Source organism: Dysidea avara, chromosome 4 (genome assembly GCF_963678975.1).
Source record: "Dysidea avara chromosome 4, odDysAvar1.4, whole genome shotgun sequence".
NCBI classification, from domain to species: Eukaryota; Metazoa; Porifera; class Demospongiae; order Dictyoceratida; family Dysideidae; genus Dysidea; species Dysidea avara.
Window position 1 is genome coordinate 2,793,005 of NC_089275.1, and position 15,311 is coordinate 2,808,315.

The 15,311-nt window shown below is 35.5% G+C and overlaps 1 protein-coding gene across 3 annotated transcripts in view; it reads right to left on the minus strand.

The window, feature by feature from the left end:
- The window catches only part of LOC136253268 (CARD- and ANK-domain containing inflammasome adapter protein-like), a 77,992-nt gene that overhangs the window by 42,142 nt on the left and 20,539 nt on the right, over nt 1–15,311 (minus strand). For 2 of the 3 annotated variants that reach the window (XM_066045902.1, XM_066045903.1), the window contains exons 4-5: nt 12,837–13,597; nt 1,215–1,319 (exon numbers count right to left, since the gene is read on the minus strand). In XM_066045902.1, coding sequence (XP_065901974.1) covers nt 1,215–1,319; nt 12,837–13,597 — 866 coding nt within the window. The remainder of the gene's footprint in view (nt 1–1,214; nt 1,320–12,836; nt 13,598–15,311) is intronic. The other variant, XM_066045904.1, reaches the window with a different exon arrangement.

The window sequence follows — 15,311 nt, forward strand, 5'->3', positions numbered from 1 at the left end:
ACAGTATAAAACTGCGTACATGCAGGTAAACATGCAACTTTACTGATTTATTAGAATACTCATGTATCTTAAGTGTGCACAAATATTAGGAAGACCTGTTGTAGGCCTGAGCATTTAAGCTGTGATTTTGAATAAAATAGGTACATAATAGAGATGCAACACTGTATCGATGCGTATATCGTGTATCGTATCGTATGAAGACAATATCGCTGTATCAATACAAAGTCAAACTGTATTGATATATTGTGTATGATGATATATCGACATATCATGGCTTGTTAACATGGCTGACAATCAAATTATTGTACATTGTGGTTAAACTGAATAGTATGTAATGCTTCTCAAAGAAAAATCACCACACTTATTTCAATTTTTTAGAAAACAAAGAAACAACATTAAAAACAGCAACATAGACCATTGCTTAGACTCCACTTTGTATCATGCAATATATCGCTGTATTATGCAATATATCACAGTATCATGATACACCAGAGGCAATATATCAATACGTCTACACAAGTAGTCATGCTATCTTGTTAGTTGCTGTCTAAGCCAATGCAATCTATGCATTGAGTGCATGCTTCCCGGCCAAGTTCTGTGTAGCTATGTAACCATCATAAAAATAGGATTTGCTGTTACTATATAGCTAGCTATATACTATTAATTTTAAAACTAACTATAAAAGAAAGTAGGGGGCTGTCTGAAATTTCTGGAACCGTGCACCTAGTGCAACCAGGTCTTACAGCAGGTAGTCAGGCAGACAAAATCCAGGTGAATTTCAAACTTTTTAAAATTCACTGTACATTGCAATTGAAACGTTCAACTTTTCGCTTTGTTTAACCAAGGTACAGCATCATTCAGCAGTATTAATGCATTCTAGTTGGTTTTTCAGGTAAAACTTATTGCAAGGCTTTTTTTAAGTGCAAAACTTTACAAAGCCATATGATTTTTACCAGTCTCTACTTATTAAGTATGATGAAGTACTATTGCACTTAATGATAATGTTAAAATAGCTGCAACCTTCTTCCATAATAAAACACAAGGACAAGCATGGTTTCCCAACAAGTATATATTTTAGAGGTTCCACTGTATTATTATGGGTCCCTACTATACGTAGTTGAAATCCAAAATTTTTTTGTTTACTTTTCATTATAAATGTATACAAATTACAGGATTTGACAATTTCAGCAGCACTATGCATAAGCTAAGCTCACCTTATTTGATATGTTCACATTCACATATTTTGTGAGTATTAACTTCTTCACAACACCAACATATCCAAACCCTGCTGCTGTATATAGTTGTAGATGTCTCCTACCCTGTATTTCCATAAATATACATTGTTGTACAAAACTGTACTAAAAAACTATTATTACTCATAGGGCTACAGGTTCAATCCAAATTGGCATAAATTTCTGTTCAGTTTTATGAACATTTACATACATGCATACAGTGTGCAAAATGTCCTGACATACTGTCAGAATAGTATGAAAGTTGAGTGGACATCAAGCAATTTGACTGAAAATTTAGACTTTTATATACTATTTCTCCTTTCCTATACTTCTACCACCATAGATGTTTGCTTCTGCCAAAGATTGGGGCCACCCATGCACCGTAGAGCTGATTACTACTCAACCACTCACTAACACTGATATTACAGTAGTTTCTATGGAATCAAAGAAAGGAGTCATAAGGACTTCTGTCAAGGCTTTCTACATGCTTTTACATGTATATACCTACATTATGTGATCAAACTTTGCTAATGCTGCCATGGTTTAGAATACACTTGTAGTGGCTTTATCCCTAATACAGAGTAGGAGCATAATGTGATATCTTGTGCTCAAAATATAAATTGGTTGTACAGGTGATCAGGAATACCACAAGTAAAAGTACTAATGGCAATGAGATTATAAATACATTTTATTACTGCAGTACAGGTGAATGAGACAAGTATAGGCTGGCACAGCATAGTACATTATAAACTTCACCTCGGGCATGCCTTTATAGTCACCACAAGCCAATTAACTTAATTACATTGAATAGCTACTTGGCCTCCTCCTAGCCCTATACAAACTCTGCTACACTTTGAAAGGACACTACAGGGGATTTATTACTTCTTGCAACACCGAAGGTAAAATTCAAAAGCGTAGAGCATCACATGGCTTCTTTAACTGACCAAAGAATGTTGTTCTATAGTCCATATTAGGAATGACAACAGTAAACAACCACCATAATAAGAGTTAACTAGGGGCGGATCCAGGAGCTGGCAAGGGAAGGGGCACAAACAGGCTAAGTTGTAGGTGGTTGGAGAGAGCCAGATTTCCTAGTTCAGTGCTGCATTTTTGAAGCAGCAAAGAATCACCTCTTAGTAGTGTCTCACAGTTGATTTTTGCCATTTTGGCCTTTTCGGATGGTTGTGAAGTCTTAAAAGCTATTTAAAAGGCTCTGAATGTCCTTACTTGACCTAAACCAGCAACAGAATAATTATTTTTAGAGGCGCTTAGTATGCAAGAAGGTGCTGGGTGGCAATTTCACTGCTAGTTTGACTTTGGTTCGCTTTGGTTTCAAATGAATTTGTAATAAATGGTGCATATATCTTCATGCGTTAATCAACTGATCTTGGGCTGACACAAAGGTTAGTAGCTAGCTTAATCAGAAGCATGGCTGGCTCCTCCACAAGGTGGAGTGGGGGGAGAGAGGGAATCATTTGCCCCAAATGCCCCATGCTGGATCAGCCATTGTTAACTATAGATGTTTGCGGCTAGTTAGCATGTAAGAAGCCATACCACGCTCTACACTTTTCACACTCCAATGTTGCAAGAAGTAATAAATCCCCTGTATTTCCAGACAAATTCAATTATGGCCTGACGCCTGCTGTAATTGACCAAAATTGTCCATTGTCTGGTTGCTATTTCGCACACTGTGCATAGAAGAATTTGTACACATTTGAATGCAAATTAGGAAATACAGTGAAACCTCAGTTATCCAAACTCCTTGGGACCTGGGCTAGTCCATAAGTCTGAAAAGTCCATTTCTGAAACTGTGTATAAATAACCTTAAAATAGCATAAAACAGTTTTTAAAATTTTCAGTAAGGTATAAATTATGTGGATATTATGAGTCACCTAATTTAAAAGCATTCCTATATTCCTATCACTAACAATGTGACCCCAATTTTACATACTACTTGTAGGTAGTGCATAAACGAATACTAGATTTGAGAATTCCAATGTTTGAATGAAAAACTGCTAATTATTCAAATATTTCTAATATTTAAAACCCACAATCAAAATTTTTAATTTATTTAATCTAAAGAGTGTGACTTGTTGTGAGGATTCTATGCACTTACTTGTTCAAATACTCTTTGATATAGACAGTAAAGTGAGTGTAAACAGTTGAAAAGTAGCAGTTTTATTGCTGTAATCAACCTCACACCTGGCAGGCTAACAGTTGCGTGTAGCATTTTTGGCTTCACATGCACCTGACTGCAGACAACAGGCTATAAACTAAGTTTAAATCTTGTAGATTTACGAAGAAATGGATTATACTGGATGATACTACTTCAGATCAAGCGATTATAAGTTATCCACATATCCGATTAAGAGATAAGTTCTCTAAGCAGGAATACCGTCCCAGATTAGCTAAATGTACCTATTACCATGTAGTAAGGAGTATGAAGATATAACGTACAAAAACCATGGTGTTTTGAATGCCACTAGAGTGCCTGTAAATTAACATTTCCACAAACTTTACCATAATTAGATATAAAAATGATGAACTTATGAAGTAATGAATATTGTGACTCATAATAACCCTTATGACTCGTAATAGGAGCACTTACAGTGCTTTAGATCATACAGCCCACCACATGGTAAGACAAATTTTGAAATTTAGAATAGCGTAGTTTATGGTTGCACCTTTGCCTACAAGTATAGTGCATAAAAGAATGTAGTTTGAATGCTCTTTTGTTTGGGAGCATTCGAATACAAGCTCATATAACAATCCTAGTAATCACATTGTGACCACCCTTCATGTTTATTAGTGCACATCTATCCAGTTCTGTGTGACCATTATCCCTAACTAAATATTGTATCATACTTTCAGCATTTTCAAATCTGATTGGTCGCTAGTTGTCACTGGTTGTTGCAACTAAAAGGTAAACAATTTTGAATAGCTACTAAAAACATCTGCATTTAAAAGCCTCTATTGTCAGCCTATTTGATTGGCTTTTTATAATATCACTTTCTTGATGCATTTAAATGGCTTTTATGATTCTGCTACCATTACTAGCTATTTAAATATAATTTCAAAAGGAAGTAGGGGTTGATATAATATACACACTACAAAAGTTAGGAAACAAGCTCAAAAATGTTACAGCTGAAATGAGAAATGATCCAGTACTAAAAAGTAAGGAAACAAGATTAGACGACTACTTGCTAAAATGAGACGTACTTTAATCCCTACTTTTGGCTAATTTGATAGTCTCATTTCAAGATGCTAGCCAAAAGTAGGCATTAAAGTGTCTCATTTTAGCAAGTAGTCGTCTAATCTTGTTTCCTTACTTTTTACTGCTGGATCATTTCTCATTTCAACTGTAATATTTTGAGCTTGTTTCCTTACTTTTTGTAGCATGTATATCAACCCCTACGTCCTTTTGAAATTTATAATTTTCTAAATAGCTAGTTTGTTTACTTTTTTCATCTAGCTAGCTAGTTATATTATACTCTTTGTTTTCCACATAGTATAAATATCACTTGAAGCAGCTATCTTTTACCTTCGTATGCAATAAGCACATCTAAAAATAATTATCATTTTGTCTTTTAAAGCTATTATAGCAACTGTTTAAGGCTTCTGCTGCATTTCTAATGGCCTAAATGTTGATAATTTTACTGTAAAACACCACTGGAGAGTCCACCATTATAAGAGTGGAACCCTCACTTTTAAAGGTCTGGATCCCGAAGTGGATCCCACGCCCCTCAAAGACATTATTAGTTAGCTACCTCACAAAAAGCTAAACTGGTAATTAAGACTATAATTATAAAATGACTACCCAGCGTTAACAAATGCTACAGACAACTCCTTGGGTACTACACCCGTCCACCCTCATCTTTCGCACACATGTATTCACACTTTAGTTAAAATCATGTGTTTGGGTTGTAGCGTGCGCCGCAATATTAAGTGCTGCAATTATCAATTATTCTTCGAGAAGAACAAAGAAGCGGATGAATGATGAAAGCAAACAGCATGGTGCAGTGGACAGAATGTAATCGGAACAACAAATTCGTGAATCCGCCATCATTACCTTGACTGTCTGAAATTTCTGGAGCCGTACACCTAGTGCTACTGGGTCTTAAAGCAGGCAAGTTGGCAGACGAAATGTAGGTGAATTTCTAAATTTTTAAAACTCACTGCACATTGAAGCATTCGACATTTCACTTCGTTTACCCAAGGTACTGCATCATTATAACAGTACTAATGCATTGCAGGTGGTTTTTTTCGGGTAAAACTTATTGCAAGGCCATTTTTTAAGGTGTGAAAATCTATGAACCATATGATTTCTTACCAACCCCTACTATACAGTACGATAGTACTGTATGATATATTGGTGAATTTGTTGCAAAAGAACTTTGGCAAGAAAGGGCTTTATAATTTTTTTAGTACTGTAGCTAATACAGATTGGTATTGCACAAAGGATTTGACTGAGTTTAGTGACAACACACTGCTTGCTCACTTCCCAATAAATTTTCCTGCTACTGTATACGGTATCTGCTTTAAAGTACAGTTACAAAACAAAATACTTGCAGTGTTTTTTGAGATTTATTGTGCTCCACTGGAACTAATGTACTGTATGGTCACTACATGATTAGCATAACAAGTAAAGCTATTTCACTGAATATCACCTGTAGATTTTAAATTATAAATAAATCAATGATGGATACAGATTTTTAAAGAACAGCAGTATATGGAGGGAGGCACACTGCCCATGTGCTAAAAAATAGTGAAGGACGAATAGACATCATTGCACAAAACACATACAAGAGGGAAATCTCTACTTTGGCATTGATACAGTATACATACATAAAATGACAAGCCAAAGACTCAAAGTAGGGGATTTCCCACATATAGATTTGCGATCAAGTCTCTTGTTTCACTATGTTAATACACTCATAAAAGTCTTTTAGATGATTTTCTGCCTTGTTGACTTAGAAACATTTTCAAGTATACAGTATGTTAGGCTTGTGCCTACTATACTGGCATAATTTTGAGATTCATAGATCACCAAATTGGTGTATAGAATGTTTACAGGCATAATTGTGACTGGATTTGTGAAAAGGGATCTTTCACACATCCAATTCTATGAAGTTTGAAGACCATTAACTAGTTGTTGTTATTTTAAACATATAAAACAGAAATTTTCTCCATCTGCTGAGTCATGTTGGTGGTCACTACTAAGAAGGAGATACTACTGAAAAAATTGTGCATCTGTGACAGCAGGATGAGATCTAGAGCCACTAAAATGTTGCTGACAGACCAGTGGAAGATCTGGATTATTAAAAGGGGGTTTCTGAAGTTGGTATAGCTGAATAAGGCATCTCTCTGGAAAAGTTTGAGATTTTAGAAGCTCTGAGACCGGATTTTAGGCTATTTTTAGTTAGCAATTACAATAAATCCAATGTTTTAAACTGTAAATACTATAGCTAACAATACAGTAAATATGGTGACTACAAGCTGTAGCTTTGATTGCTCTATTAGAGTAGTTACTTGACTGCTCTGCTCTATTAGAGTATCTCGATCATTTTTAATTCCAGTGGGAGATGAGAAGCTAAGTGTTGCTGAGGGTTTAATAGCTATAAATGGTGTTAGTTAAGTGCAGCTGCATGCATGCTACTGAAATACAGTGGTATATAGCTGTTTGCTATGACAAATTGTCAGTACAACAATTTTTATGCATTCCTACTGCCACTGAGCTAAATTTAAAGGGCAATGCATCACAAACTGTTTTGTTGTGAAGCCATTCAAGATTGCAGAAGCACATGATTATTTTGTGTACAATAAAATCATGTGTGTGTCAGTGGATGGGGAACAATCTTAAAAACTATTGTTCCGGCAGCTGGAAATATTGTCAGGGCTATTGTTCCAGCAGTCCACTAGATTTTTCTCACTATCAAGCACACTAGTTGTATGCTATGCCCTAATCATTCAACTTTAGGGGACGCGAAAAGTAGTATTAACATTAGGTTTAGGGTCGGATTCAGCTTTGGTTTCTTCTTCACCTTTTTCTTCAATACGACAACAGAAATTACTCCACTCGGAGACATATACTGTAAAGTAGAAACTGAGGGAATTGGGTAGCTGGGAGCCACATATGTAACACAATGGGTAAGACTCTGGGCTCAAGCACTGGAGGACTTGGGTTTGCTTCCCGATCAAGGATACTAAAGAAGCTAGCTCAGCTAAACAGCTCAGGCTGAAATTATCATATAAAAAATGGCCAGATTGTGTGGAGGGAGAATTGCTAACTTCCCTCCACCCTCTCAATTACAATACTATAAATAATAATAACATTAGTAGTAATTCAGATTTTCATGTTAATCCTTGTGACAACAATCATTAAATGCAATATAATTATTATTATCATTAAATTTTAGATGTTTGCTTTCAAAGAGGGAATCTTTTTTAAATGTCATCCAAAGTGAAGCTCCCCATTTCATCGCTGGCACCGAAACATGGCTATAACCCTCAGTTTATTCTGGTGAAATCTTCCCCCAGACTATGAACTTTTTCGTAATGATAGATCTGATGGATATGGGGGTAGGTGCTCTCTTTGCCTTTCACAAATCTCTTTGCCTGTGTAAAAATTCTTAATACAACTTGTGAAATTTTGGTGTGAAACAGGGGCGGATCTAGGATTTCAGAGGGGGGGTGCTAACATGGACATTTATATATGTGGCAAGAAAGTTGATACAATTAGTGTGCAAAGCACACTCAGCATGCGGAGCATGCTCTATCTAGGGGATCTGGGGACATTCCCCCACAGGAAAATATTGCAAATTTGGCCTATTGAGATTGAATTTGGTAGTAATTTTGAGTGAAATATGATGTCACTTTGTTTATGTGATACCATTATTCCTCTACAGCTTGTCAATATAACTAAAGGGCTCAGCCATGTATATAGCTAAAATTCAATCTTAGACTAACATCTTAAAGAACTAGTAGTGAAACATATGGGTATCAGATGCACATGATCAAATTTAGTGTTTTGAAGTATAGCATAATTTACAGTCTCATGGCTCAAACTACACTAGCTGTCCAAACAGGAGAGAGGGTAAGTGTGAGTGGAGAGGGTAAGTAGACTGACTCACCAGTGTGTGGAGTGCATGTGTACTCAGCTGTATAGAATTCTCCAGCTAGGGGGGCTCTAGATCTGGTGGCATATATACTCCCGGACCCCCTGGAAATTTTTGGAAAATGGCTATCACAAAATTGAATCTAGAAGCTATTTTTAACCAAATGTGGGTACAAGATGAATAAATTCAGTTGGAAGTAATTTTAATTAAAAAACAATGTTTCTTGTTAAGAAAATGTATAATAGTGGCCTGTCAAAGAGAATAAAGAGTATAATAGGTAAGGCCAAGGAGAATATTTAACACACAGGATTGGATCAACTTCATATATAGCCACTGTTCTGTGGTGCAGGTTGCAATTTCAATCTAACTTTTAAAATGATGGATCCATCCATCAACTAGTCTTTGTCCACAACTAACCCCTTTTTACCACACAATGATCATGACAACATAAATGCTGCAAGGGAAACAAGATCAAGTAAGGGAAAAAAAACAAACAGCTCTCAGATGTTGCAGCCTTGTAAACTTTATAAATGCTAAGAAATTCACTATTATATAAAACTATTGTTTTACTTTCAACCCAAGAATCAAGTTTGTAGCAGAGCCTAAAAAACGTAAACAGAAAAGGTTATTTTCAGAATAGATTTTCAATTAATGATGTTTTATGCAATTTATAGTACATTATAGGTATAAATCTTTTACCTAAAGTGATTGGTATCTGGCAGGGTGTTTGGTACAATGGTGAGGGTAGCAGTACACAGGTCTAGAAGAATAGGTTTAATTTCAGCTTACACTCTGGTAACTTATTGAAATTTATAGTTTAAATGATGGATGTTCTATTAGAGTAGTTGACTGTACTTATTAGAATATTTCGGATTTAGCAGCTTCTAGGGTAAGACTTACTCCAAAAAGTATAATTTTGAACCCTTCTTAGTAATTCTTGGATAAGATTAGCTTGCTCTTTCCATCTTTTCATTGCCCATACATGTGTACAAAATGTAACTACACCTGTACTGCAGCTTCTAGAAGCTTCCTAGCTTGCTCATTGTAAAATTTTGGAGGGGGTGCTTCGGCCCCCCAAAATCCGCCCTTGTAAAATTTCTCTCTCCAAAAGTAGAGTTTTCATTATTGTATATAACATTTTATAGACTTCCAAACTGAGACATTGATTATATTATGCAGAAACTCATCAAATTATTGAAGAATTGTATATTAGGTATACGAATTCCATTATTTGGATAAAAGGGGATGCTAATCTGCCACACATTAACTGGGATAATGATTCAGTTTCTCATGCTGTTTATCCAACAGAAACATATTTGATACATTTAGTTCTGGTGGGTTCACTCAGCAAGTCAACTCTCCTACAAGGGGTAATAATATATTGGACATTTATGCTACCAATAGACCAGCTTTAACTCATCTGGTTGGTGTCATTCCAGGAATAAGTGATCATGAAATGATCAAGGTTGCATCCAATTTATCACCTCACTTACTTAAACCAGAGGAATGCAAAATATACTTATTCAACAAAACCGATTTTAATCAGCTAAATGATAATATGATGCAGTTTGCGGAAACATTTCTAGACCACTACACTATTGATACTCCTATTCAAGACCTATGGGATGTTTTTAAAATGCAGTGTAATGACTACCTAGACCTTGTATCATCTATATCATCTTCTAAATCTGATAAAGCAGTTAACAAACAAACAACAACGCCTATATAATACAGCACGATCAACTCAACTCCATACTGATTGATAGTTTATAAAGACCTCAAAAAGCAAGTGCAAAGAGAATGCAGGAAGGCTCATGACAAATATGTGTCAAATATAATTAACCCTGATACGAAATTCTGGTCATATATCAAATCTAAAAGAAGCGAGCACTGTGGAATATCTTCATTAGAGAAAAACCAACAAGTTGTTACAGATAATTTGGCTAAGGCCAATATTTTGAATGACAAGTTTACATCTATTTTCACTATTGACAATGATGACAGCGATCAAATACCAGCTCTAAAGGTACCTCCTAGTCCAACCATTCAGCATATCCATATTAGGCACAAGGAATTTGCACACTCTTATCTGAACTAGATTCCCACAAGGCCTGTGGCCCAGATGGCATACCAACAAGATTGTTAAAGGAATTAGCGTATAATGTTGCACCAGTTCACGCTCCCGTATTTAATGCATCACTTCACCAAGGCAAATTACCACTTGACTGAAAGTCTGCCATGGTGGTACCTGTGTTTAAGATGAGCTCTTGTACTGATCCTTTTAATCACAGGCCTATATCTCTAACATGTGTATGTTGTAAAATTTTTGAACACATTATCTCTTCAGCAATATCTAAGCATGCAAATCTTCATAAGATCATATGCATTGAGCAACGTGGATTTAGAAAACATCGATCTTGCAAAACACAACTATTGGAGACCATTAATGATGATTTAGTTATGTCATTGAACAGAGGTATACAAACGGACCTACTACTTCTGGACTTCTCCAAAGCTTTTGACAAGATGTCTCATCCTAGACTATTGTACAAGCTCCAACATTATGACATCAATGGACCCTAGTTTAACTGGATTAAGGATTACCTATCTAATAGGCAACAGAAAGTCATTTTGGTTGGTGCTTCCAGTAGCTCCTCAAAAGTCTTTTCATAAGTAGCTCAGGGTTCCGTCTTAGGGTCTTTGTTATTACTGCTTTATATAAATGATTTACCGACAAAAATATCCTCTACCATAAGGCTGTATATGCCGATGATGTCAATATTAGATCTATAGTTTCTACTGAAGATGTGCTACAGCTCCAACAAGATTTAGAGCTATCATCACAATGGGCTAAGGTCTGGCTAATGACTTTTAACTTATCAAAATGCGAGCATTTAACTTTAACAAATAAACATTCACCTATTTTATCTGATTATCACATTGATGGCTGTACTATTAACAAGGTTAGCTCCTGTAAATATCTTGGAGTCATTATTACTAATAATCTAAGCTGGAGTAATTCATATTGCTAATGTTGTGAACAAAGCACACTCAGTTCAAGGTTTTCTTCAAAGATATTTAAGGCAATAACTTTTATCTGCACCCGTCTAGACCAATAACTTGTGGTCATCAGCTAAGGTTTAGACAACTTCAAACAAGGGTAAACTCATATCATCACTAATTTTTGCCAGCCTCTATATATACATGAATGGAGCTCTCTACCAAGAGATTTAGTAATTATCTCTTCTTGTTTACATGAATTTACAAACAATTTGTCCAATTTACATATACACACATACACTCATGTTTGAGTTCTGTGCATTACAAATAAATAAATTTATAAAGACTACCACTGTAATGACACACATGATCCATAAAAATGATACAATTTGTTTATGATTACATCATAAACTTGAATGGCTTCATGTATAAACAATTCACGACACATTGCCCCTTTAAAAGGGGGTTTCGACAAACCGATCTAGATCCACCACTGCAGACCTTTAGCGCTGGCCACTGTAAAGTTTTAATAATAATAATAATAATAAAAGGTCTATAAATTCTAACAGAAAATTCATCGTAACATTGTTGATCTGCCGCTATCACTATAGTATGTTCACGTTGAGCTGAATCCTGAAAAATGGCTAAAAATTAAAAGTGGACTTTTTCTCAACAGAGTTAACATTTCAGCCAACCAGATGATTATTGGTAACGGCAAAGGTGTCAACAACAGACACATACAGTTTGGCTCCATTACAAGTTCGGGAAAGGACTGTATTGGATACTGTACTTGTATGGCTTCCCATGGGAAATGTACTGTGAAAATTTTGATTGACCGTAAATATTATGTCTAACATTTGAACAACAACATTTCAAAATATTTTTAGCGGGTCAAGCAGTACTACAAATGAGCTAAATTTCAAGATCGTGCGTAATTGTATCCATGAGTTATTAAATGTTTTTGAGGGTTCAGCTCAACATGAACATACTATAGTGAATCACATAATTATCTGAAATTTTAAACTTGTGTGCTATATCTTCTCCAATGCAAGCACGTTAGTACATGTATCATTACAAATCTTAGTAGTAGCTAAATGTCCTAACCCACTAGCTACATACATATAGCTAGATTTTATTATAACAATTTCTGCCGAACCAGGACAAATATTCCTGCCTAACATACTTACAGCCTACATATTAATTTTTAAGACAGAATGCATGCCCATATATATTATTATCTAATTCTAGTGAAATTTATAAGCTTTTTGAGAAACTGACTAGCTACAATCTCTTTGGGTACAAAGCAAATTAACATTATGGGAATAATAAGTTAGATGTGAGGTAAAAGTTTGGGAAATGTTGGAAGTAATATTCAGTGAAATTGTGAGCGCAATAGGCTCAAGCCTAACACACATACACATACCAGTAAGATTAATTATACTGTGGATATAGGCAGTCAATATTTCAGTTAAAATTTGCAGAAACTTACATTATTTCTCTTGTCAAAGATCATAGTCATTGCAATTCTCAAGTACACGAAACCATTTTCAAGAAATAAGGCACTGTTCCTGGTAGCTGTTTCCACCATGTGTGAGACAGCAGTCACAGGAATGATAAACTCCAGTACAAGGGAAGATTTAGCTGCCTTGTGAAACGGAGGAATGACATATGACTTAACTCCACAGTGTTGAGCAATGAACTCTTTTAACTGATCATATTCCTCCTTGGTAATACGAGAAAATATTTTATCATGGACAATAGCAACCATTATATCATATCCTTCAGGTACATCTTGGTTTTCTTGTATGCAATGATCATAGATTTGTTGTAACTTCATTTGGCTGTATAGCTTTTGCTCATATTGACTAAGCATTAGTTCACAATGACCACAAGATTCTATTGATTGGATAATTTTTTTAAGAAAAGAGAAATCATCCCATCTCCAGCAACCACGTAAATTTTTAGTAAATAATGTTGTAAGGTTATCACAAGCATTTATGGCATCTTGTTGCTCTTCATTAAATAAGAAAGCATTTGGGTCATCCTTGACTGTCAAAAAAGAGCACATGCTCTTTATTGTTTCTAAATAATCATTTTCATTTTTCTTTAATTCTTTAATTATGTTTGCCAATAAAATACTAAACTCACTACTGGCTTGATCTGGTGTGGTAAAACATGAAGATGAAATTGCTTTACTACTTCCTTTTGTTGCTTCATTAGTTGGTAGAAGCATATCTTCATCTACATTAACTGAATTAACACACATGATTTTACCAACTAACCAACTAACTAAATTGTGTGAAGTCATCACTGAAGTGGATATGTGTATCATTAAGCATATAAGTGTATACTACTATAATAGAACCCTGAATGAAATGAAAAGTGTACTTTATTTTCCATAAAATACAGTTCAGGTGTGAACTGTACTATATAGCCCACCAACTGTCTTTATGGAACTTCAAAGCTTAATAAAGCACAGTTATGACAGTAATAAAATGCAAGTGCCAGTATAGTTTGCTGTCAACAACCTTCAGGACAGTTGAGTGGGCAATTAGCCTAAATAGATACGGAAACTGAACAGAAAGTGGAAATGGAAAATGGGAATGATCAAATTGTCATATAAATGTACCCTAGAGTAAAACCCCAGTCACCTCTTAAAGACCACCTACTTATAAGACCACCTCCATACAAAGACCATTTTGTAGTTTGATCTCAAAAAAAGCTAAGGCATACTGACTTTATAAGACCATTTCATGGACACCTTTTATAAAGACCATCCTCTTTACAAAGACCATTTCTCTACATTGTAATAATGTCTAGGTTCCAAACATCTATTTGATGACTTATCAAAACAGCTACATCAGCTCTAAGGTCATTATCTCCTCATGAGACTTTGATTTTAAACCAGGCGCACACAATTTACTGAAATTGTTTTCGTAAAAACGTGTGTGTACCTATCTACCTATCTATGCTTGTCTGAATGCACCCACGTGAGCAAATCCCTTTAGTAGTAAAAGCAGCCAGCCTATGAAAATTAAACACAAAGTGAAACCAGTAGTAAATTTGAACATAGGCAAGGTTTGCACTGAGGTGGTTTCTTTTTGCCAGTTTGAAATACGGGTGTAGTGACTCTCTACACACTTTGTGAACTACCTTTCCATTGGGCTCTTCATGTATTTGAATATCGTAAAACACCATAGCATGCCACTTAGGCTGCTAGGATATGCATATCTCTTTGACTCGAAAAGGGGCATGTCCCTACGTATGCATACGAAAATGAAGGGTAGCCTTCAGGTTTTATAGAGAGGATTTGTGGGAAAAAACACTATAAAAATGGTTGAGAAGATAATTCTACGCAGTTGGTTCGAAATGCTCTTCCTTAGCGATACATAGCAATGTAACTAGAGAATTACGAAATAATTCGCCAATTACAAAATCTGAAATTACAAAACCACCATGTATAATTGCAATAATTATTATATTTCCACCAATATATCTAGCACCTGGTTTTTTAGAAGTAGAACAACATCAACTTGTTCATTGATACCGTAAGTTGTAGTATACTAGCCACATTTCACTTGCATGGACTTGACACATTCTGGTACAAACTAAGCGACAACGGTACAGTAGATGACTTGAGTGAAGTGTGGACCAAAATATGGGAGATGACATTGACCTCCTTTATGAGATACATGTTTGAAGCTTATCAAATATTACCATGTAAACAGCACTCAGCTGAGTGCTGTCAACAACCTTCAGAACAGCTGGGTGCTGTCAACAACCTTCCCAACAGCTGAGTACAGTCAAAAACCTTCAGGACAGCTGGGTGCTGCCAGCACAACCCATTAATCAACAGCGTATGGTCCACAGAAAGTTACTAATATACATTTCATGATGCAAACCTAACTACAGGTATTTTAAATATAACCACTCTTGCACCTTATTTCAAGGAATTTAGATGATT